Source organism: Gavia stellata, chromosome 2 (genome assembly GCF_030936135.1).
Source record: "Gavia stellata isolate bGavSte3 chromosome 2, bGavSte3.hap2, whole genome shotgun sequence".
NCBI lineage: Eukaryota > Metazoa > Chordata > Aves > Gaviiformes > Gaviidae > Gavia > Gavia stellata.
The window spans coordinates 73,390,507-73,416,487 of record NC_082595.1 but is presented as its reverse complement, the minus strand read 5'-3'; the positions used below and the strand labels follow the sequence as shown (position 1 = coordinate 73,416,487).

Below are 25,981 nucleotides of genomic sequence, written 5' to 3'. Positions count from 1 at the left end.
TTAAAGTAGTGTGACTCTTTTTAGGGCTGAAATAGCACTCTTTATTTTAAGCATCGCTGGTGAAAGAGGAGGAAAGAGGTTGAGTGGAACCCTTAAAGCAAACATTTTCATGTGAAACTTTGGAAACTCGTTTCAGAGTACTAAACATTCACCAAGGCTTCCTGTAAGCATTGGAGTTTGTCCTTTCGCTGCTGGCTGAATTTTCATCTCGTTTGACCTCCAGCAGCCAGCTAAAAGCCCGTCTCCAACCCGGCAGCAGCTGTGCTGTGGTGAAGGACATCGGTGGGGAGGAAGGGACAGCGGGGGCTGGGATGTACGGCGGGCGCAGGACAGCGCCTGGGGCTTAGAGAGCCCCGAGGACCGGCGGCCAGCGGTGTCGGCCGCCCGGCGCACCGGGGCGCGGCGAGGAAAGTGCCCGGCAGCCCCGGGAGGCCGCCCCAAGCCCTTGCACACGCCCAGCAGCCGCGGAGCACCTGCGGCGTCCGCGCCGACGGGCAGCGAGTGCCTTTGCCGCGGCCGGGTCGCAGCCGCTCCCCTCGCGCAGCGGCAGCGCGGGCGCGCAGCCCAGCCCAGAGGCTCCCCGCGGCGGCGCGCAGCCTGCGCGGGTTCCCCGGCGGCTCGCCCGCTCCCCGCCACGCCGCGGCGCTCCCCGTCCCTCCTCCCCTCCCGCAGCCACCCCTTTCCCGGCCGCCGCTCCCGAGCGGTCCCGCGGAGCGGCGCGGAGCCCCCGCGGCATGGCGTGGCGGGCGGGCGCGCTGTGGCTGTGCGCGGCAGCGGTGCTGGGCGCGGCGGCGGAGCTGCGGCTGACCCTGCTGCACACCAACGACGTGCACGGGCGGGTGGAGGCGCAGGGCGCGGGGACGCGGAGCTGCGCGGCCGCGGAGGGGGCGGCGGGCTGCTTCGGCGGCGTGGCGCGGCGGGCGGCGCGGGTGGCGGCGGAGCGGGCCGCGCACCGCAACGTGCTGCTGCTGGACGCCGGGGACCAGTACCAGGGCACGGTGTGGTTCTCCCGCTTCAAGGGCCGGGAGGCGGTCCACTTCATGAACCTCCTGCGCTACGATGCCATGGTAAAGCGGGCCGGGGGGGCGGCGAGCGGCGCGGTGGGGGGTTCCCCCCCTTTGGGTGCTGGGTCTATTCCTCCCTTTCCTCCCCCGCTGCCGTTTTTTTCGCATTGCCGCCGCCTTGAGTGGGTAGTGTTGCATCAGAGAAGGGTGTAGGTCACGCTAAAATCGTGGTCAAAGGCGGGCGGGAGGTGAGCAAGGCGAAGGGAAGCGATGCGCTAGGTGAGGGGCAGCCGGCCGAACGGAGTCCTGAGCTGGCAGCCCCGCGGGCAGCCAGAAACCGGGAGCTGATGCCAAGGCTCCCCAGAGGGAAAGACAGTGATGCAGTGGAAGCGCTCCCCTGGGGAGGGGCAGGGCCTTGGGCGGGCGGGGGGTGGACTGGCTCTGTTGGACAGGGTCGGCAGAGGCATGGAAGCGAGCCCAGCAACAGCAGGGCGAGAAGCTGGCCTGCAGCCGAGGGGTTAACCCTGGCCGAGGCTCGCAGCCTGCCCTGCTGGCTTCGGTCCTGCGGGAAGGGACAGATGGCACATGTAGGCAGTGCTGTTTCGAAGGATGAGGATTTTTAGGTTTTGTCACTCCCACCCTGGTCGTGTCCAGTCCCACCAGAGCTGGGTCATGATGGGGCATAAGGGTCTGTGTGCGAGTGGCCCAGGGACTGTGACAGCACATCTGTGAGGGAGCTCTCTGAGATGGTGCCAGTCCCACACCTTTACTCTGCCTCTTTTGGTCGTCCAAGTGCTGAGAGGAAAGTAAAAGAATTTGAGACTGAGACTGGGGGGTGTCATTCCATGTCCTTAAATCTTTTGTCTCAGGGCAACAGCCTATTCATATATAAAGAATTATCGTGGCTTATTTTGCTTGTGTACAAACCCCAGAAAGGAGGAGAGAGATTAAAGTCATGTTTGAGAGTGACTGCTCTTTGAGAGTGACTCTGTATTTATTTCATCCCAGTTGACAACTTGAGGGGAAAATCTTCGGTGTATGTCACATCCTCTGTCTTCATCTTTTTTGCTTTCTCTGGAAAGGACTGGACTTTCCTTTCCCAGGTAAAAATGGCTTCACCCATTTCTTTCCCCTGCCTCAGAACAGCTACGGAAGGAAAAGGAATGCCCCAATGCATTCTCCTAGGCTAAAAACACTTCATACTAGACAGACAGGTCTGTGAAGGGTACTGTTCCCTGTTCGCATGGCATAATGAATGGTTTCCTAATCATAAAACTAACATTAACAGGGTTTTTCCTCCCGATGGTGATGGGAGGGAGTGCGTGCCTTCAGGACTCATCCTTACTGAGAGCTGGGCAGCACTTTGGGGTTCTGCAGTGCAGAAATAGCTCGAGGTGTTTTTTCCTACCTTTCTTCCCAAAGCTTGCTGCTGGCTGTCGTTTCTTAGCCTTGCGTTCGCTGGTTTGACTGGTTCATGGGCAGGCTCGGAGCTTGTACAGTTCCTGATCATATCACGAGAAGAAATTCTTTCAGGCAAAATCAGCAGTGTTGAACTAGTGCTTAGTTTTAGAAACACATTATGTAGGAAGCATCTGCTGACTGTTTAGGAGATCCCATGAGCTTTTTCATCAGAATGAGATTAAAAAATAATTCCACACCATATTGGATATCCAGAGGCTTGTACTGGGTGCTAATGCCTCAGGTGAAGTAGTCAACCACTTGCTCTCTGTGGAGGTGCTGCGTATTCTCATTTGACTATTGTCAGTGGATATAAGGGGACAGGATAGTCTGAGAAGCTACAGAGACTTCAGCACCTTTCTTTGCTACCAAAGAGCCTGAGGACAGATGCCGAGTGTTGGGCAGCGCTGCAGCATACTTTTCGAGTCTTCTGTCTGTGGACCATGGGGACCATGCAGTGGGGATGGTGGCTGGGGGGGCACAGGGAGCAAGGTAAGAGCCACACTGCAGAAGGGTGAGCTAGTGTTTCTTTAAGCAAAATTTGGGAAGTCGCATCCCTGACAGAAGGGGTGGGGATTACTGAAATGTTCAGAAGTGAGATACAGGAGTAGGATTACAAACAGAATGAAGGAGGGAACATGAGTCATAGAAGTTGTTACAGGATGGGGGCAGGAGCCATAGGAGGATTTAGGGCAGCCTGGCAGTGTTAGAGGTTTATTCCATGAATGGAACAAATTTCCTTTTTTAGGTTTGCCCTTTTCTCATTTGTGCCCGTTATCACCTCAAGCCTATGTTGTCCTGTTTAGCTAGGTATTGCCTTCCAAATTTTCTTGCTTTTTGGTGTAATTGACACTAGGCTTGCTTTTTGGTGTAATTAACACCAAAATCCAAAGTAAGTACTGCTAAGGCAGTAATTGGAGGGGTGGTAGAAGTCTTCTAGTTTTACTTTTAAGTTGCATCCTTCTGTTAATTTGTATCCTGATTTTGAAATATTTTTAGCCTGGTTTCTTGTGAAAATGAGGATTATATGATCAATGCTGTGTGCCTGAATATTTCTGTTTCTTCCCCCTTGTGAGTTACACTTACGTTGGCCAATGGATTCAGATTTGGTGAAGGGATACTGCACAGGTACAGAGTCCTAGAAGCTCTGGGCGTAAGGGTAGTTAGGTAGAGTAGAGGAACGCAAAACGGTCCACATCCTCCTCCTCAGAGGAAGAGCTGCATCAAAAATAAAACTGTGTTATTAGCCACCAGTGATTTCTCACGAACAAGAGACTTTATAACCACCCACACCATGGGAAAAGTTTTGATTAAAGCTTGTATCCTAATGGACATGAAATAATCCAAATGCAAGATACAAAGCCAAGAGAAACAAGGCTTCATAAGTGGTTGGTTGCGTTTTTTTCACAAGAAGCTAATGGCAGTTACATCTAATGCAAATTCTTATTTCATTTGCAGCCTTTTTTTTTTGGGGGGGGGGGTTAATTGCATATTTAGGAGGAAGAGAAGGCATATGCATCAGCCAAAAGGAAATAGCTTATTACCATTCTGAGATGTGCTACCAGTCCGTGGATGTCTTTTCAGAACATCAATCAGCATCAAACTGAGTTTTCTTAGAGTTTTATTCTTTTTTTTTATTTTTTACAGCAAATTAGATTGCAGTTAGAATACGGTTAGAAATGGAATATAGTTGGAGTGCATTGTGTCCTCCCAAGTCAGGATTTTCTTAAAGATAGCTCTTGGTTCTTTTGGAAAAGTGCTGCAGCAACATGCAAACAATTTGGCCCCTTCTTTGGGGTGTGAGCAGTGTTCTCACTATCAATGGGAGCAGTTGGTTGCCAATGCAAGTTACTGCCGATTTCCTGATTTTTCCACAGTGCCATTGACTACCTGCCTGGGGGGATCAGGGGAATCACGAGTCTTTGTTTCCCCCAAAAGAAAGACACCACCAGTCAGTTGATCAAAACACTGAGCTCCCATGCTTGTAGCGGCTTCAGGGTCCTGCTTGGGTTGGAACGTGATCAGGGTTATTATAATCTGTTTGGGGAATAAAAGTTGGAACAAACACGTAGGGGTTGTTTGTCTAAGTAGAGCAGAGAGGTATATAAGTCTTTTTAGATGGTGAATGCGACTATCCCCACTTAATCTTCAGAATGAAATTATGAGCACGCTTTTGTCTGGAAGAGTTGGCCCATAGGCTTTAGCACCTCTTTCATGCTCTGCTCCAGTTGCCACCTGAAAACTTGTACCAAGTTAGCATGTACCAAGTTACGCTATTACCATATTTCCATAGATGTATCTTTTTCTTCACTAACACCTAAATATGCTAGAAGGTTCTTGTGTATATTGTGCTTCTGCAAAGTTGCCATCTATGAAGGTTTTGCGAGCTATCGCCAAACTTGCAGGCACAGGCATGTGGCAACTTAGGCTGAGCATGAAAAAGGGGTGGGTAGCAGAAAGTTCCATGGTCCTTTAAGGTAAGTCCATTTTTCTGTGCTTAACCAACCTAGAACAACTAAACGTTCTCATCTTGTTGGTATTACCTTGCTAATAAATAAACCGGACTGCTCATTTTGTGTGATACTGTTAGCACTTCACAGTGTTGTACACACACGTGCATGTATGTGCACACACCTACTATGGATTGTCTGTGGAGATTTTCCCTAGTTGATAAATATTAGAGCTTCCACTGGGTAATAATATTGGTGATGGCTAGATAATTGTATTTTCTTGTTACATGTTAGAGCACACAAGAACTCATACTAAATGGGAATTAATGTGTTAAAAAAACTGTAGTTCAAGCACAAGCTCTTAAAATGCATGTTTTATTTTAAGATAACAAATAGTGTCATGGGCATTTAACATTTTCTTCAGTGTTTTTTTAAACAATGTATTTTCCGTACACAAAATACGTGTTTTCCTTGGTGGTTATTGTTAATACTCTTTCTTGCAGTTACAGGATGATAGGTTTTAGCTTTTGACTTTCACATCTGTATTGATATAAGAGAGTCTGAAAAGCAAAAACCTAAACCTAAACAAAAGTAACATTTCTGTGGTCATGAGAAACAGGAATGTGCTGTTTTAGACAAGATGGGGTTTTCTTCCCTAGAACATAGACTTTGTCTTCTCAAACATACCTTGTATGTCATTTATGCAAGTATTTATACTGAATTTTGGAGGCAGGGTTTTATATTTTCTTCTTGCTTTTCACAGGCTTTGGGGAACCATGAGTTTGATGAAGGTGTGAGTGGATTATTGGATCCTCTTCTTAAAAATGCTAATTTTACAATCCTGAGTGCAAACATTAAGGGGAAAACCCCACTGGCGAACAAAATGATGAAATATGTTCATCCTTTTAAAATAGTACATTTTGACTCAGAACCAGTAGGAATTGTTGGCTATACTACAAAGGAAACTTCTTTTCTTTCACAGCCAGGTATGTTTTCTTTAGTATGTAAGTTTATGTCCTTTGTTACTCTTTTATTACTTGCCTACTTGTCTGAATCCAAAGACGATGAATGTTTTCAGCTGAAAAGTGAAAAGTTTGTTGTTTTATCAGTATATCCCTGTATTATTCAGCTTTGTAACTGCCTGATTTTTAAACTAGAAAAGGCTTGTTAACATTAAAAACCATTTTCATACAGACCTGTATTATTTGGCATCACTGAATTATCTAAGAATATAAGTAGGTCAGTGAGGTTGCAGGAGAGCTGGAGAGGCCTTTGGGGTTTTTATTATTGTTTGGGTTTTTTAATTTATAATCTTTTATATTTTATTGTTAATTTAAACTTTAATTTTATTGTTAATTTAAACTTTAATTATCAAATTAAATTGTCTCTAGAGTGAAATGTGTTCAAACCAAGGCATTTCTGTGTGTGTGTTGAAATTTTGCTCTTGGATGCCTCCGTGGTCTAGCCCTAGTAAAAGCAAGGAGAGCTTCATATGTGTTTTTGAAGCAGAAGTTGCCCAAGATGTTTTTAGCCTCTCAAATATTTCCAGAAATTAGTCTAAGGAACACCCATTCAGCTTTTACCACAATTGCTTCATTCATGAGTAAAATTAGAGTTGATGAGGAAAAAGACCTCTCCGTTTCTGACTATTTATTCTGACGTGTAAGGGGTTTTGGTTTGTTGAGGTTTGGTTTTTTTTAGCACAATAAAATGGTCAACAGGAATGAGAAACACATTTAAATAAGCTGAAGGAGATCTGAGTCACTGCCTGCTCAAAGCTCAGCCCCCCTGACAAAATCAGACTTTCTTCCCTGGTTTATGCAGTAGGGATGCCCTAAGCACTGGTTTAAAACATTTTCCTTGAAAAAGGACTTCATATTATTACTTCATTTTCCATTGCTTAATAATAAAGAAGTAACGCATAGCTTTCTTGAGAAAAGGAATATTCAGTCCTTTAAGGAAGTATTAGAATGCAAAACTTCCTTCTGTGCTTTTTAATTCCTATGCTGTATGCTTAAACTAACAGCAAATGGACATCTGAGGTCAGAATAGACTTCCGTATCTCACTCCTGCTTTACAATGATGTGTTTTTGGAGTCCTTTTTTTCTCCCAATGAAAAAGAAAATTGATCTGTATTTTGTGTAGGCAATAGAATTTCACCTGTGCTCGAGGGCATGAGGGTAGATACCATCCAACATCACAGGAAGTTTGAAAAATGGACAGACAGCGGATACTGTTCTTCATTAAGGATTAATAAAATAGATCTCAGCTCTTCTTCCAAACAATGGTATTGGTGCAGTTAGGTCATCGAATTAACTTTCTTGCAAATAAATATACTAGAGGAAAATCCAGATAGTGTTGGAATGATTCCCCGAAGCATTTATATGCATTTCCAGTAACATCTAGGCATCACATTGAATGCCTCAATATGCTGAGACATAACAGAGACCCCAACTAGAAAAAACAGTGTTAAAAGGGAAGGCTTCTTAGCTCCGTATGTGCAACTGAAGCAGTCCTAAGCTACGTATATCCCACAACATAATTGAGTAACAGGCAGGGCAAATTCTAACAACAACATTTATAGTGATCAGAATTGTTCTAATTTTCCACTTTGCCTTCTCAGTGTGTGGAGAAGCATTTGGAAGCTTTGAAAATGGGATTTCAGGATATGTTAATGTAACTCAGTGACTATGTATCACCCGTGACCTAGCAATCCTTCAGACTAATAAAACCATGGCCGAAAGTGGGTCGGTGGCAAAATAATTATCAACCTAATTCCTTAATTCAATGAATAAGATATGTTGTGGATTTTAAATTCAACCCCTTGCTTATCTCTACACACTTCTTCCAGATGATTCAGTTTTCTCAGACTCCGCAGCAATTGCCTTGGCATGCTGTACACTCTTAGGGCATTCTCAAGGCTTCAAAACAGGAAGCTTGAAAATGCTGAAACATGTGAATTCCTACATGACTACTTTCTGTGGAAGTTTTTTGAGTGTGATTTCTTCCATTGTTAAATCTTAATAACTTCAACACAATTATGAAATTACAACTTGTACTTTTCATACTCTGCTTAAAACACCTAACATACTTGAACAGATTATGAAGTCCTTAAATCTCAGTGTTTCCATTGTGAAGGAACAATTAATCTCTGCTGAAGGTACTGTTAATGTTACTGTTTGGAAACCATAGGGATGGGGAACTCTTAGCACAATGTATAGATTACAGCTCATTGGCAGTTTTTCTAAAGTTCTCCTCTGTATTGCTGTATACAGCTATCTCAGCTGAATGCTCATCCAGTTTTTCCACGTCCTGCAAGAGTTGTTCATAACTTGGCACATAGACAGAGTTGTCTATGTATTTGCTTTACATTGATAATCCCAAGACCATCTTTCTAGTATTTGATGGTACCAGCTCACTTGCTGTAGTTCTGCAATCGTGTTGTAAACTCAAAAAAACAGCAAATGTCTTTATCTGTCCTGAGAGGTGCTACATACACATTTGGTGCTGTGAAATAATGCAACTCATTTTGTCTACTGTCCCTTTGTATAACGTAGAAACCCAAAGCTGATTACTCTACAACCATACAAGCAGCAAAATATTTACTAAAAGTATGAACTTGGCCAGTTTTCTAAAGTGGAATTTTAAATTCCATTTATTCCACTTTATTCTGGCTAGCTTGCGTAATATTTTTAACATGCAGCCAATTCTTCTTCCTTGTTCATTTATAGCACAGTTTGGATGCTTTATCTGAAACTCTACCCCAACTAAACAGAGAAGAGGATGTCACATCAGTTTAATACCTTGAAAAAGAAGTGAAATACTGACGTGCACAATAACTAACTCTTAAATTAGAACTTTATTTCAATTCAGATTGTTTTGGAAAATGGGCATTTGAGTACTAAATAGTATATTGCTTTTTGCCTGGTTTCTTAGAGAAATGAGTGCTGTGTAATTGCTCTTACAGTCCCCCACTGTATAACTTTTGAACCTGCTGACGCATTCCAGCTCAATTAGATCACGTGCTGAGATGACTAAGATGCACAGCTGTGTGAGATGCCATGGCTGGGTCGCAGAGAGGGGGTGCGAGAGGCCCCTGCAGCCCCCAGGCAGGAATCCCTTTCTGAGGGCGATGTGGGCAGCAGGCAGTCGCTGGGAGGGTGGGTTGGCAGTGCCACTGCCAGCCCCAGCGCCGGTGGCTGCCTGTGCCCTGCCCTAATGGTCCCAGGAGAGAGCTGGACTTAGTGGTGTGGGACAGGCCTTGGTTTTACCCTGGTTAGGGAGGTAGGTTTGTTCGTTTTAATATCAGTTGAAGATTCATAATAATACGTTTTCGGTGTACGGCGCATTGTAGGCTGCAGTGGCATAGAGGGGTAACAGAGCTGGTGCTGATGGGGAGAGCTTGGTTATCACAAGAAGTTAGCCTGCAGGCAACTGCGTGCTAACACAGCTAGTCAGTGTCTTGCTCCTCGTTTATAGACCTCAGCTGTTTTTCCAGAAGTGGTCCTTGCACCTTGGTTTGCATGGCCATTGCAGCGGGTCCACCAGCACGCGAAGGGCCTATGCCCATGGAGCGTTTCTTGGACTTCCCCTTTTGCCAGTAGCTGTGCATCAGTCCCAGCTTCTGTCATGCTCAAGGATGTACAAACAGGGGCTGAAGCTGGTGGATTCCTTCATCCTGGAGAAGAAAGGCTAAGGCGGAACTAAGTGCAGTTTTCCACTGTCTTAAGGGGGTTTATGGAGAAGACAGAAGGAGACTCTTCCCAGAGGGGCACAGAGAAAGGACAAGAAACAATGGGCTGAAGTACTACCACAGGAAATTATGGTGGGACGTAAGGAAAGAATTTGTCATGGTAAGAGCAGTTAAGCCATGAAACAGGTTGCTCAGAGAGGCTGTGGAATTTCAGCTTGCTCGGACAGGTCCCTGAGCGTCCTCATCTGGCTTTGAGTTCCCGCTTTGAGCAGGTTTTGGACTAGATGGCCCCTGGAGGTCCCTTCCAACCTCATTTAACTTATGACTCTGATTCTAAGAAGAGGTCCACAAGACGAAAATGTGGGGATGCGCTGCACAATTCACTCTGCAATGTGCAGTACAGAGATTCCCTCTGGCAGTAACAGAACTATTCAGTGGGTGTGGTGTTAAACCAATTTATGTAACCCTCTTTTATCTCTTCCATTGTAGCAGCTTCCTCTTAATTTCCTGAGACATTTTGCACTGGATTGTGAATTCGTTTCGCTCCTCCCTTTGTTATGAAATAATGTAAATCTTTTGACTTTAAAGGCATATTTCAAAATGGTTTGATCAAAAAACTCTGCAGGAAGGAGAGGAATTAGGTAGAGGGGGGACTGGTAGAAATGTTACTCGGTTGTCTTCACCAGGAAGTTTAGGATTACAGTTTGTTGACTCTGTTCTTAAACTTTATTCTTAAAACTTTGTCAGAGAAGTTAGCCTCTTGCATAGGAAGTCCTTTTGCGCAACCCAAAACACTGTGCCCAGGATAAAAGCACGTTTGTCTAGTGCTCTTGTAACTGTTTGTCATGTTAGAATAATTTCAGCGGGCACAGAAACCTTGCAGAAAGATTGTGAGTTTCCCAATATTGTGGTCCGGAAAAGATTTCTCCTTTCCAGACTTTCCATTCATTATATTCTCGTTTCAGGATGGTAGCTCAGTTGTATGCTGTGCTGTATTGGTATTACTGAGAGTGGTTCATGGTAGGTGAGATAATTTGTATAAAAAGGCAGTTCAGAGTTTAGTGCAGGACTTTGAAGAAGCTGCTGTTTAAAGCCTCGGGGGTGGGAGGGATGAACGAGATGAGTGTGGAGTAAGAGAGAGATTTAGCTTGGGAGAAGAGAGAAGATCTCAAAGAAATATAATTTGGGAAGAAAAAAAGCTTTAAACTACAATACAAGTGTTTATACTCAAACACTTACTGACATATTTAGTTTCCTTTCTCTAGCTAAATAATAAAAGCTATTCAGTGTTTGATCCCACAATTGCCGTCATTGGATATTTTTTTAGTGGAGTTATAGTTTGTTCAGTACAGGCAAGTATATGCAGTTCAGTGCAGGGATGTGGTGTTAGTCTAAGCACATAGGTGCTCCTGAGAAACTGGAGAACATCGGATCAGATCAGGAGCTTGAACCAATCGAGGACATTTGAAAGCTACTGACATTCAAAGTTCCATTAATTATACAAAAGAGTATCCGGTATCAACTACATTATTTTTTTAAAACTAATAATTAAGTTAGTTTGTAAATACATTCATTTTGTTCTTTTTTTTTTTAAGGGGATGATATAATCTTTGAAGATGAAATTGAAGCATTGCAAGTAAAAGTGAATGAACTTACTGCTATGGGAGTGAACAAAATAATTGCACTAGGACACTCTGGTTTTACTGTGGACAAGAATATTGCCCAGAAGGTGAAAGGGGTGGATGTTGTAATTGGAGGACATACAAACACATTCCTCTATACAGGTATTTTAGTTTTTACTAAAATGTTGCTTCTAAAGCAAAGCTGAAACTGACTGTTTCTCTTTAAACTCAAAGGACTTTTACAAATGTAGTTTACTGCTGGCTATGCTGGGCCAGATTCATAGCTGGTACCTATCCATAACTTCCGTGGAAGAATTTAAAACAGTCTGTGAGCAAGAAATTCCCTAACTCACTGAAATGTTCCTTAATGCTGTGGATGTTCAAGGTGACCTATACAAAGCGGGACAGAAGAACAAAGGTAGTTTTATTAAATTATTTTAAGATGGGAAAACCAAGGATGCACACAGTATTCAGAGCGTGCATTCATCGTGGGTTTACACAGTGGAATCCAGATTCTTTTGCACAGGCTTATTGGTCAATGCCTGTAGGGAGTTTGTGCCTCAAAGTGGTAGCCATAGGAGTCAAAATACCTTACTGGGTGTGGTCCAAAGAGGTGCCACTGTTCGTAGTTTGGAATTGTGATCGGAAGTGCTCCAGGAGTTGAGATACCTGAGTTCATATCCTGTCTAGATCTGTAGGCGTTCACATGCACATCCCTTGTCATCCCAGTGAGTACCCCACTGTCAGACTAGGATAGGTCAAGCTGTTCCATCTCTCCCCATTTGAAGCTGCTCAAGATTCACAAGGCCAGAGAGAGCACGTGGGATGGGACTCTGCAGCCTTCAGGTTAAAGACCTCAGCTGGGCGTGGTTTCTGGTCCCTTTTCCAAGGGCTGTACTGTTTTGATAAAACAAGTCTGTCTTACTTTTTTATTAATACTGGAGAGGTGAGAAAAATAGAAAATAAGAATAAATATCTGGGGGAGATGCACCAAAAAATATGTATCTACTTATTTAGTTAAAATATGTTTTTTGACAGAATGTGGTCTAAGTCTACAATTTTTAGTCCAAGTGCTGTGAAGCACTTGCTGATCTATCCAGGAGCACCGTGAAGTGCATTTGTGAACCGTTCCCTTCTGAGTCAAAGCTGTCAGCCAACACTCACAATGAAATAGCCACATCTGTGGAGGTGATTTGACAGCAGAGTAAAACACCTAATTTTAAGTGTCTCTCTGTGTGTGTGTCTATGTTTACATTAAGCATATAAGCTCTCATTTAAAACAATAGAGATGTAATCAATAACTGGCAGCAGAATTTGGGAGAATGTTTCAGCTCAGTCTAAGTGGTGACGTACCAGCTGGTCAGCTGAATCTGGCTGTCATGGGAGTTGAGAGATATACTGCCCATGCAGACACCTCCATAGAGATATCTTAATATAAGGGCCTAATCTTGGGCTAGTCCAACTTATTGTCTCTAAGACATTTGCAAATCTCTGGTTTATCCACAGATTATGTGGCAAATGTCTTGACTTGTTCAGGTGTGCTTTGGGTTTGTAGAACTGATTCAAACAGTAATGGCAGTTTTAGGTTAGAGCATTTTAACTTCTGGTTTTCATCAGAAAGGATGTTCTGAGAACGTAGTGTGTTGGCTAAAACAAAGTAAGAAAATAGGAAAGTGTTACAGGTTCTTCAGTTACCCAGCATTTGTAATGAAACAGCATCTCACGCTTTCACTGAGATGTGTGCATGAATTCTGGTGCTTTTTTCTTTGGGGATAAGATGCACTAAAAAGTCTTTTCATTTCAGAAGGAACACATCTATCTTATAAAGGAATAATGTTGCAGTGATAATTAATCTTGCAAGAAAGTATTAGTGTCAGAAAGTGTTTCTTCAGAAAGCAAGAAATGAATAAGGCTCGAGACAAGCACTTAATCATGCGCAGCTGATGTAAACTAAAATGATGACCAGAAAGCGTAACTTTCTCTTGCTAATGCTCTGTTCATTCGAGGACTACACAAGGTCAAGAGATCAAAACCAATTCCTTTTTCAGTTCTAAAAAATTCAAAGCTACTTTTACATGCATAAAGCCTGCAGGGTTCTCATTAGCTACATGATTTCTTAAATTCTTCCCAAAATAAATATCGAATAGTGAAGAGGCACCACCAAGAAACCAACTCTGTCAGCCAGGCTGAAAGAAAAACTAGTTCTCTGGTAAATTTGGTTCGGCTTGTAGTTTGTTACAGCCGTTTTCCCTGGAGGAGAGGAGGGATTAGAGATAAATATTAATCATATTGGAGTTCTAGGAGGAACATTTGTCATGCTGCTTATCCCAGGATTTCATATTATGTAAACAACTGTAAATGTAAGGAAACCAGTTGTTCTGTGAGCAGTGGAAGTGAAGAGCCTGCTTTCCTCCGGATCCATGTCCTCTGCGCCCACTCCCCCACCCCCCCGCCCCACTGGCACCCCAGCTCTCGCCAACACATGGATGGGAAACGCCACCGGCTTTGGGACAGGAGCGAGCAGCAGGCTTTGAGAGGACTCTGCAGTGGGGTCTGCCACGCAGAACGTGACGCCTCTCAGAGCTGCCCGACCTTGGTCTTTGCTGACGGTGGGGGTAGAAATATTGACGGGAGTAACAGGGGGGGAGTGGTACTACTCAGATAATATTGTCAAGCAGACAGCAAGAAGGCTGGTACCCTTGAGACAAGAGCTGTGCTGTGTAGTTTTCTTTGTCGCTTTCCTCCCCTGCGTGGTTTCTAAATCCTGTGGTAGCCCAAGCCGACTGAGCTGAGATCTCTTTTCTCTGTAAATGCCTTGCTTTAATCTATGTGTTTCCAAGTCCTACATCTAACTGCCCTTCAAACTTTGCAGGTTGATAAGAGTTTTGTTTTAAACATAACTCTAGACCACATAACTCTAATGCTAATGAAGTTCGCTTTTGCAGAGGGTTTGCAGCCTGTCTGAAATTTTGGAGGCTAAGTTTGGTATAGTAAAAAAAAATCAGTTGGGTGTATGCACAAATTCACAGAACCGCTTGTAGGTGTTCTGACTGCATATTATCAATAAAAATAGTTCAGACTTTTTCATGTCAACAAGTCCTATATATGTTTTACTAACATTCTCATTTTCTATCTGCTGCAGAATAATGTAGTGTGAAAGCTTAACAATAAACTTTTCAGCTGGAGGCTGGTATGTGTGCATTACTGAGAGGTTTAGAATGAAATAATTGGAATGAAAAGTTCCTTTGTTGCTGTTGTGACATGATGTCATGGACAAGTGTGCTGTCACAACTTAAAAAACACTGTGGCAGTTACTAGAGCTTATGCCCTGAAAACAACATTGTCTGTCATGAAATAACATAACTGAACAATCGAATGTATGCTTGTCGTCCGTACATTCATTGTTGTTTCTGCTTAATATCCTACTTGGTTTTTAAGGCTAAGACATATTTGAAATGTCATTCTAATAATTCCTTGAAGGTCACACGAGCTGAAGACCCGCTTTACATGCTTGTTTCATGCAGGCACCCCACCCTCTACTGAACAGCCAGCTGGCCCGTATCCATTCATGGTTGACTCAGATGATGGGAGGAAGGTGCCAGTTGTACAAGCTTACGCGTATGGAAAATATCTTGGTTACTTAAATGTTACATTTGACAAGAAAGGAAATGTAGTTGAAGCGGTTGGAAACCCCATTCTGCTGGACAGCAGTGTTCCTGAAGGTACCGGACTAGACATTTGAATTTGCCTGCGGCACTCGACTACAATTCAAGTGTTATTATGATGTTAAATACACAGTACAATGTCGCAGAAGAATTCAGCTTTCTTCCTGGGCTTGAAGTTCTCTTCTGTGTGGGGTTCAGGCTGTGTTACAGTTGTACCCATTTGCCTCTATTCCTGTTTCTGAACAGTGGCCTTTGAATATGCAATAATTCAGTGTATGTTTTTGTCTATTTAAAGTCACTGAAAGTCCTTTTGTAGGAATTCAGGTGATACGCTGCCTTACCATTTAGCAGAACTCATTTTAGCTAGCCCTGTAATTATGATTTAAAAGATTATGAGGACTAATTTACACTGTTTTGCCAGAGGCTGGGTTCTTCAGAACAGAATTTAGGGCAATATAGGAAATTGGAAATGTTCCAGAAAAAAATTGGAATACACTGGCAATGTGCAAATACAATATACAAACCCATGACTTCCCGTTTTCAGTGCTGAGTGTGTTCAATGTTTCAGCTCTGAAACATTTAAGGAACTGGGAGGAGGAGAGTCTTTCTGTTGCTTTCTGTTCATAACTCCGTCCGAGCTCTGTTACCTGCTTTTTGTCAGCTCTTTAATTACCTGGGGGTGGTTATCTAGTCTTTGTTTCTTGTCCAGTGTTTGCTGTATGAAGCTCTAAGCTTTTATCAGACTTTCTAGGTTCTACCAGATGATTTATAAAATAAATCCTTTAAAAATTATTTGTTCATAGATGTTCCTACTTACTACGTCATTCTCAATGATCTATTAATGTAATGAGATGAGGTAAAGAGGCTTTACATTCTGTCTGATGTCAGTAAAAGTAAAAATTCAGACACGTAAGTGCTCGTTTTATAAATGTTGCTGTTGCTGACAGTTACATAGCAAATGGCTTAAAACTAATAGCTGATATAAAACAGTTGTGACATTATCTGTCTTTATATACAAGTATCTTTGTATCTGTTTTCTTCCTGAAAGAATTAGATTTGCACCTGGCAGACAGATGTGCATAGAGAATTAATTTCTATAGAGCATTTATTTCTTGACATTGATATTTGAGCTAGTATTCCTTTTAGCACGACGTTAAAGGGGAGGAAGCTATAATTAGCAAAAAAAAAAAAAAGATACGAAGATAAATAAAGACCAAGCTCACTTGTATATTAAAATTTCTCTCACCTGCCAAGGTAGGTGCTAGAAACCCCATTGGTCAGAGGTTACTACAGTACTGGGCAAAAATATTTTTAAGTGTTATAGAGATAACTGCTGTGGCACAGGAATAGCTTGTTCACTCATCCTGCCTGCTCCCTTTCCAGGCTTTGTTTGAAGTGAGTGTACATGTTGTATTGCTTGAAGAGCCTTTGGGAAAGTGTAACATTATAGAATCATGAAGAGCAGGGTTTTTTTCCTAAGCTTTGTATTCACTGAAGTGTCACTAATGAGAGATACGTGTGATGCTTATTTTATACTTTTATACTACTTTCTAGATGAGCACATTAAAGAAGAAGTGGAAAAATGGAGGAAAAACCTGGGGAATTACTCTGAAGAGATTGGAAAAACTAGTGTTTACCTGAACGGTACAAGCCAAGCGTGCCGTTTCGAAGAATGTAACATGGGAAATTTGCTTTGTGATGCTGTGGTAAGACGTTGCCACTGCAGGTGGCAATCACATCTAAGTGTTACTCCAGAGCTGTCAGATGAAACGCTCCCAGGCTCCAAACTACCAGTGCACAGGCTTCTGTGTTGCTTTCCAACACCGTAACATCAAGTGCATCCCTAGAAAGGTCTAGTGGAAGCAAGGCTATAATGAATCTTGCTGAATAGAGTAAAGAGTGGTTTATTCTTTGTGTATATCCTCATATAGAGAGCTTGTTCGCAGCTGGCTCTGAGGCTGTGGTTTTAAGAGACACAGTGGTCTGATCTAAGAGCCCATTCCTCAAGCAAGGAGGAGAGCTCTGCTCCCTGCACCTCTCCCTCCCTGCTCCTGGCCCCCTGCTCCTGGCACTTACCTTCTGCCCCGTCATTACTTGCTGGGCTCTGCTGTCACCCTTTTATAACGCGCTAGCGAGAAAAAAAAATTTCTGTGTAGTTTTCTGCCAAGTTACTGATACGAATTGTACCCCCGAAGAGTCCAAAAGGTTCCAGCTGAAGCAAAGGAGTGCCAAAGGCAATACACACAGCCAGACGCAGAAGAGGTAAAAGCCCCCAGCACCTGAGCCCAGAGGGAGCCACTGGCCCCTGCTGCATCCTGACAGGTATTGCTGGGCTTTAACAGTCATAACACCGGAAAGTCTTTTTATGAGAAGCCACTTCCAGTTTTTAAACTAGCTGGTTTTGATTGTTTTACTCTCCCACAGCAGCACCATTTCCTTTGGGTGCTCCAGAGAAAAACATTCACTAATGTGACCGTTTCCAGAACACGAGCACTGCCATAGATGTCCTGCAGCATTGCCACAAAGTGAGGAGCCAATTAATAATAAGTTTTCATTTAGGTATTTCCCCAAAGCTGTTCATCCAGTCCATGTGATTGCTTTTATTGTAATTCTTAACATAATTCTTAGTACATGGGCTAATTTCCAAATTAGATTAATATTTGGGAATTCTGCATACAGTTCTACTAAAATTGCAGCACCTTGCTTTTTTCTTCCTGCTAGACTTTTTTATATTTTTATTTGAAAAATGTGATGAAATGCTTTGGCACTTTTAAAGCATTTTACAAAGGACTTTAAAGGAAGTCAAATGTGACATGGCCGTGAAATTGCTAAGATCAGTGTGTGAGCTCTTGTTTTACACTGCCTCTATGCTTAGGACTGGAAAGCAGCAAGTGTACACCAAAATTTAAAAATACTTCTGTGGGGAACTGAGGAATTGCAGATTTGTAAATTAGGAGGTATAGTTCAGACTGAAATCAGCAAACAGAAAAAATCCATTCATTAAGTATGAGCTACGAACTTACGATCTGGCTATAGAGAATAACTTTGATCACTAAGCTGGAGCCACAAAGGATTTACACACCTACAAGTCAGAGGCTGCAAAGACTTAGCATAGGGGTGCAACAGAGAAGTGGCCAAACTAGAACAGAGGACAGGACGGACCATCCCAACATCTTGTCTCCAAGAGTGACCGAGGGAGGATGGTGAGGGAAGAGTGTACACCCAGGCAAGCCTGTGGAGACACCATACTCAAATCTGCCTCCATCTCCCAGCAGCTTGCAGCTCAGGGACTTTCCAAGCCAGAAGTGGTGCCTTGGTATTTACTAGCACCTGCTGGAACTTCTCTTCCCTGAACTTGCCCATCTCCCCTTGAGCCCCTTCAGCCTTTCGCCTTCACAACAGCTGGTGGCAGGGTGCTCCACCACTGACCTGCACATCCTGCAGAGACCTTGCTATTTTGTCCATATGCAGCCTGCTGCCCACTGGCTGGATGCCTGCTGGAGGCCAAAGAGTAGTCCTTGCACTGGAACACTTGGTCCCTATCCACCCTCTTCACGCCACTCATGATTTTATAAGCTTCTCAAATATTTTCCTTCCATTGTCTCTTTAGCAGATTAGACAGTCCTAGCCTGCATCATCATTCTATGTTCAGAAACTTTTCTGTGTCTTTGACCATCCTTGTCACCCCTCTCTGAATCTTTCTTAGTATTTTATCATTCTTCAAATGATAAAACACACCAATTCCTACCCAGCCTCCACATGCCCTTCTTGATTTTATAGACTTCTGTCATGCCCTTCCTGTATTTCTCTCTTTGTGAGACTAAGGAGTCATAACCATAGTCATTCCTGTATGGAAACCAGTCCATCCCTTCCATTACCCTTGTTTCTTTTCTCAGCCTTTTCCTGGTTTACTCAGTTATTTCTGAGGATTAACATTGTAGGCTTGTCATCCTTATGCAACTGAGTAAATCCCTGGTCTCCATTTTCTTTACTACTTAGGATGCTGCAAGCAAATATTATCTTCTCCTTGCATTTTGTCAGAGTTTTGCCACTGTTGGAGACATGATGCTGTGCAGAGTAGACTTTTGGGTCTGATCTAGTATGCCTGTTTCCTGTTCCTCCACTCTTCTACATCTTTCTAGTTTGCCAAGACCATTCCAAATATTAAAAACCAATCTCAGAGAAGCTGAAAAATCTTAATTGTATGCAACATACCACAAGAGCTAGATTAATTTGTATCTTCCCCTACATGTTTTTAATGTACAGCTATATTTAAGGTCCTCTTCACTTCCCAATTCTCCAAATACGCTCAAATCATTTGTCTTTATCACAGTCACTGGAATCAAAAAATCATCCTTCCTTTGTTCAGCTGGCCTGCTCTGGTCATGTCATACACACGCAGACTATCGGAGAGTTCGAGAGTTCATTACAGAAAAAGGCAACTATTTTAACAAAGCAAAATACTTACTGTGTTTTGCCATGGGTTTTTTTTTAATAATGCAGTATTTTACAGTGGGGCTGAAAGTAATGTCAAAGAAGATATAAATCTTTTCTATCTCTTTTCAGTCTCAGATTCTATTGGGTGTCAATTTCCAGAGCATAGACTAAGTGAAGATTAAAAATCAGTTTAAACATTTTCCTTTGGTAGCTTTATGAGAATGTTGGACTTCCGGATAAAAAGTCATGGAACCATGTTTCAATGTGCATCCTGAATGGAGGTGGGATACGGTCACCTATTGATGAACAGAGCACTAATGGTATGTAAAATTACAAGCTGAATGACAACTTTATCAAGAAGGAAGAATCAAGTTATCATGCAAGCCTGAACCCAGTGTTAGGTACGGGCTTGTTTTATGGGATTTGCACAGTGTTTGGAAGCTGTTTCAAACTTTCTCGAATAGTTACCCATCATTAGAGCCCAACTGCACTCAGACTGACATTAATAGCAGTTACTAGCATTACTTGTACACAATGCATTTTATCATTTCCCTCTCTCCTTGCTGCCTTGGAACAAAGAAAGGTAGTAGGTATTCCTTCACCTCCTACTGTAGAGGGTCATACAGTATGGTCACTAGGAGCCTTCTGTAATCTGCTGTAGAATAAGTGAATTCTGGGTTTTCTGAATGCTAAGGTTTTACAGTTCTTATTTTCCTGGTATCACATAAATGAAAACAAACATTTTTTTCATTTTAGCTAAATCTTTCTGTAGGTCTACATGAGTAAGTCTTAGGCAATTGGGAAATCTGCCTTAGTAAGAATATCTGTTTTTCTGCATCTTAGGTTGGTGGTCTGTAATCTCCTTTAGTAAAGTTATTTGAATAGCAATACATGCAGTTACATCAAACTCAGATTTATTAGTCTTGATACTTGCTGGATGATCAAGATGCAGGGTCTTTGGTTGGGACAATACATGTGATCCTCACCTCTACTGGCCCTCATTTTCTTTAATTGTATTTGGCACGTTCCTTGCCAAATGCGTACTGTTAAACAATCCTAAAATAATATTGTAAACTTTAAAAGAAAAATTAATGTAAATAAAGTCTCATTCCTCCAGGCAGCATTACTGTGGAAGATTTGCTGTCTGTTTTGCCATTTGGAGGTCGTTTTGATCTGGTGAGGGTAAAAGGCTCCACTCTGAAAGAAGCTTTTGAGCATAGTGTGCGCAGATATGGAAGAGGAAGCGGAGAGCTGCTGCAGGTTGGAGGTACCTTTTCTTCCTTCCTCTCCTCAGTTTTCCCAAGACAACCATCCCTTTTGTTGGCCTTGTTTGTATTACACCTGGAAGCCCCTTTAAGAATGGAAATCAAGTTGGCCATACATCCTAACCCTGTGCCTCATGCGTGCCAGCTGACTAACGCTGTTTATCCTGCATATGTTTAATTGAGCTGCTGCAGCACGCAAGCCATCGCTGTTCCCTTCAGCAGAGACAGGATTCCCAGCTGGTTCAATAACCCATAACGGCAGCACTTTTAACACTTCCGTTAACTACAGGAAGATGTAATTGAGTATAGCTGTAACACAGTAATCGCTACAACAAACTCTGTTTTTCAGTTCTTCACTGGCAGCCTACCTGAAACCCCAGACTGGATGTCTCTGCCAGTTATTGCCAAATTTCAGTTTATCAAAATCATTTTGTGCCATTGCCTAATGATTGCTGACAGTTTTAGAGTTAGTCCAAATGGGCTATGGAATTGCTCCAGTGAATTTCTAAATATTTTAGGGATGAACAGTTGATATTAAAAACATATGTGTTTCTTGAATTGCAGGTCCCTATGTATTTACCCAAATGTGTACTAGGCTACAGTCACATTTATTCCTGGTCTCTCTGTGATGCAGTGTGGATTTTATTGTTTATTTACCAGAAAAGCTAAGCTTCAAGGGCAGGGGCTGAGGGATTTTTTTCCCCCTCCATACCTCTCCCGCCATGTAGCCATGTGATCTACAGCCCCTACATGCCAAGAACACAACCCATGGCTTACGCACAGTTCACCAGTAAGTTACCAGGTTCTTCGGTACCACTAAGGTAAAGCAGGAGCAGCCCTTCTGCTTGCTGCCTTTTCACAGAAAAAAAAATAACTGGAAGCTCTGGAAAGGGTTCAGGACAGAAGATCCAGTACAGGAAGAGTGCCAGGGTTGGAAAAGCCTCTGTGCTTTGGATGAGCTTTAGTGGCTTCCTGATCAGCAAATTCTTGGCAGTGCTGTTCTGGGGACCTAACTCTCCCCAGGCCTTGACTGAGGAAGGCTCGCAACTAGAACCATTACTTCTACAGTAAGTAGAAACCGCAACGTTCAGCCCTGGCCTGGCTTTCTTTTTTCAGGACAGTACTTATTATCTGTAATAGTTGCTAAGTTAGGGTGGCTGGCTGGCTTTAGAAGAAGTCATGTCAGCCAACAAGACAGTGGAATGAGAAAGCATATGACTGTAGAAATAAGGGAAGGTATTTTTATCTTGCAGTATCCTAATCCCATGACTAGTAATTTCCTTCTGTGGAATAGTGATGAGAACAGATGATCAGAGAAGTAACTCAGATGCGACAGTACTTCCGCAATTCTCTAATCTTATCTCATGGATTTTCTTGGATAAAAGCCGATTATTGTGCAAAGAAAATAGGGTATTAACTGATATCACTCAGAATAATGTAACTTCTAAGTCACATAAGCTACTGTAAAGAATCTGTTGAAAATGGTGGAGGATGCTGTATCTTGCCCTATATGTTCAATAGGCACTGCATAAAGTGGCATTCAAACATATATTTTCATAGGCATCCACGTGGTCTATGATCTCTCCAGAGACCCAGGAAGCAGAGTAGTTAGCTTAGAAGTGCTTTGCACAACCTGCCGAGTCCCAGCCTACGTCCCACTCCAGATGGATGAAATATACAATGTGACTCTTCCGTCCTATATGTTATTTGGAGGAGATGGCTATCATATGCTGAAAGACAAAAATCTGGGATACAGTAAAGGTAAGGATGGGCTCCAACAGGGTAGCAGACAAACAATTCCTAAAACTTAAAAGATTTTTTTATAGTACAAGTCTCAGGCTTTTTGCTTTTTCAGGATAGATTAAATTTGCTTCTAATCTGACTGCTCTGGATTACTAGTTTTGGTTGTAGCCAGCAACTATATTATTTTTCAGTTAAATCACAAAAGTTTCAAAGAGAAGCTAAGCCTTATCAATTCAGCACTGCTTAGAGAGCAGTTCTGAGATGACTGTAAACTAGGAAAAAAGCAAAAAGCACACTATAGAGAGTACATATTACATGTACTGCCTTGCACTTATTACTAAACAATGCATCAAAAAGAAAGATGCTATTTTCTTTAGACCGCAAACTTCCACTGTATAGATGTATTTGCAAACGCAGAATCGTTACCTCTGCCATTAAAGGACATGCAGCTTAGGCGAGCAACACAGAAGGCGAGGGGAAAGATGCCAACTTGTCCTGCCAGAATGAGCGTGCCCCTCCAAAAGCAGCGGGCCTCTCGCAAGCTCCGCAGGCAGCAGCACGCAGGGTGCCGACAGACACCGCATGAGAGAGGTAGAAAGGAAGAGTTTTCTAATGCTGTCTTAAGATCTGCAAACTGTTAGAAATTCAGTATTCATACAATCAACATGCACATCTTTTAGGACAAAGGGAAACTTGAGCAAGTTTGAAATTAAAATTATTTCTGAAAACACAAAAAGGATGTAGTGCTGTATTTAAAAGAAAAAAAAGTATCTTCTAGGAGCACATCTACATCTTGCAGAACTTTAATTTCATATATTCTGCCTCTGTATGGTGAAAGCATGCTTTTACAAAAAAATTTCCTTTTTGGACCTTCATTACAGACTATTTTTTTTGGTTATAAAAGGTGTTTCAATTTAAAATTGATTCTCACAAGTGGGATTGGTGTTTTTAATCAAATTCAGCGTACTGCTTGTACACTGGGGGCAGGGCACAGGGGCTGTAGTTTTCATTAAATATCTATTCATGTAGAAATAAAGTCACACAGAGAAAAATCATTGGGTGTAATGAAAGGGAACAACTTGAAAGGTTCTAGTAGTCCAGTATAGCTGAGAAGCAAAACTATAATTACTTTTAAGATGGAGGGTGTTACACTTTAGGATTGTAAGAGCTTGGATCAGAAAGGGCTCATACGACATGGTTGGCTGCACTGATTCAAGGGGGTCTTCCACTGTAGAAAATCCACATCACATTTTGTGTGCACGCAGCAGCACACAAACTAGAATGTCTTCCTAAAAAAGTGAAGTTAAATTTGAAAAGGTTTGCCAGATCTATAGCACTCTACCCCAAACAGGTGGGAGACTATCTCAACCTCCCTAAATCTGACTGGAAGTTACCATTGTAACAGAAAGATACAAACAAACAAGCCAGACAATGCAAAGAGAACTCTTCCCTTCCTGCCCCCCCCAGTAAAATATGAGTTGCTACCAAAAATTCAAGCTACAAAACACCACAGATGTTTTATCTGTGCACAAGAAACAACTCTCCACCCCCCTACACTGTCTTGATGGCAGGCTCCAACTCAGAATGACAAACCGTAGGAAACAGTTTGCTTTAAGACTTGAGCTAAAACTGCAGTTTTAGACAGGTTCTTAAATTTTGGTTGAGAGCTTGGCTGCTGCAGAGAACACTGGATCTTTTTTTGTTTGTTTTTTTTCAGGTGAACCCGATATTGAGGTTGTTTCCCGTTACCTCCAAAGAATGAAGAGAGTTTACCCAGCAGTTGAAGGTCGAATAAAGTTTTCTTCTGGAAGTCTTATTGAAGGAAGTCTTACCCTGATTTCTGTACTCTTCACTGTAACATTCTTGCATACTTGATTTTTGCTCACTATGTTTTTATTTAGAGGAAAGCAGGAGGAGAGATGGTGCTGACAAAAGGAAAAGAGAACTGTTCTCTCTTCTTACACCTTAAAATGAGTAAGCGTTTAGGTTTCTGCATGTCAACAGTAAGCAGCTCAAGCAATTGCCTTTAATCTGGTAAAGTCATTGAAACACAGGGTGCAGAATGAGTGGGCAGAATTTATGACTTCTCTTAGTTACTCAGCAGGTACAAACAGACTTCCATAACCCACAATTCAATTTGATGTTTCAAGAAGCAAAGTATCAGTGAATACTAATGCTCCATCATAAAACAACCACTGACCGAAATGGGGTTTTTTTAACTTGCCGAATTCTTTTAGCTGCTTTAGACAGTGAGCTGATTAAGAATCAGTAATGTAAACAAGCTTCTAGAAATGAATCTATTATAGGTGTACGTACCTTTCTTTGATCTCCACTCAGGGTTAAAGCTTTCAATCTTGTAATTCTACTTTGCTTCCAGTCATATTTATCATACCTACACCAATGCCTGAAAGAGCTGGATTAAACGCAGTGTCATTAAAAACAGGAGGTCCATTTACATGCAATTAAAAAAAGGTTTTCCATTTTACTTTTGAAGATGCAGCATCTCACTTACGTTTTCCATTAATAAAGGATACCAATGAAAGCTTGATTTGATTTTGATCAATTTTAACAAATTGAGTATATATACACTTCACTATTTAATACAACCAGTTTGGGGACTGTATCTAGAGTGAGAACACAATCTATGTTTATGTTTCATATAAATATGCTCAATTTTACACCATTTTCCAAAGACCAAAGCACAGGACTCCTGACCACCGCTCTGTATCAGCAACATTCAGAGAGAATGTTGGATACACGCACTGACTCCTGCAGCACTGCAGCCTCCTTTGGAAGCTGTCCAGTTATGGGGCTTTTTACAGCATAACCTGGCCTTATCATAAACTGTGACCGTAACTCAAAAGCCTGTCTCCTCTAAGGGAAGGCAGAGTTTAAAAAAATACACAGAGGGAAGATATAGGCTGAGTATAAAATCAGAAATCAGATTAAATGCTAAGTCTGAATTTCTGACACTTTATCAAGAACTGATTGCTTGTAAATGAGTACAAACGATGATTATTTTTCTACGATAGTTCACGTTTGGAATTTTGACATCAACGTGTTTCTATGTTGTTTATCGCTGTATTAAACTGATTCTTAGTGTTTTAAATAAACCTGCTTTGTTTTTCTGGAAAGTGCACTACACTTTTTCAGACTACTTGCCTCTGAAATTCACTGCACCTTACAGATTTCAAGGAAAAGGTGCATTAAGATAAACATTCAGTATGCTTAAATTTCAAGACCTCTTTAGATTCCACAGAAATTCAAGGATTGCGCATAAAAAGATCTGGACTACACAGCTGCATTAGGTAAGCTGTGTTAGAACAGGGAGACAAACAAAAACTGACCTTGACACACTACTAGTTATAACATGGCATTGATGATTTGTCAATACCAGCCCCTGAAGTTATTAATTTACAGAATGGTCTTCCCCAAATCAGCATAAAGCCAGTAACAGAGAGTGCACTTATGGACCGAGCTGTACCTGCACGCCAATTTTTAAAGAGTTGTAACAACTCCTTTGGCATACCCAGAAAGAAGTAACACTTCTTTTGTCAAAACAGAAAGAAAAACTATGCAAAAGTAATACAGACAGATAATACAAATTATATTGACAAAGAACACAAATACTGCATTAGATTTGT

General features: G+C 42.1%; 1 protein-coding gene across 1 annotated transcript; it reads left to right on the top strand.

Moving 5' to 3' along the window:
- Positions 1 to 1,025: 1,025 nt before the first annotated feature.
- NT5E (5'-nucleotidase ecto) lies at positions 1,026 to 24,212 on the top strand. Its single transcript, XM_059835563.1, has 9 exons — positions 1,026 to 1,067; positions 5,676 to 5,898; positions 11,201 to 11,389; positions 14,752 to 14,949; positions 16,447 to 16,598; positions 19,541 to 19,649; positions 20,447 to 20,596; positions 22,155 to 22,355; positions 24,055 to 24,212. Exons 1-9 carry the CDS (start codon positions 1,041 to 1,043, stop codon positions 24,210 to 24,212), a joined length of 1,407 nt encoding a protein of 468 aa, XP_059691546.1. The 5' UTR covers positions 1,026 to 1,040.
- The last annotated feature ends 1,769 nt before the right edge of the window (positions 24,213 to 25,981 follow it).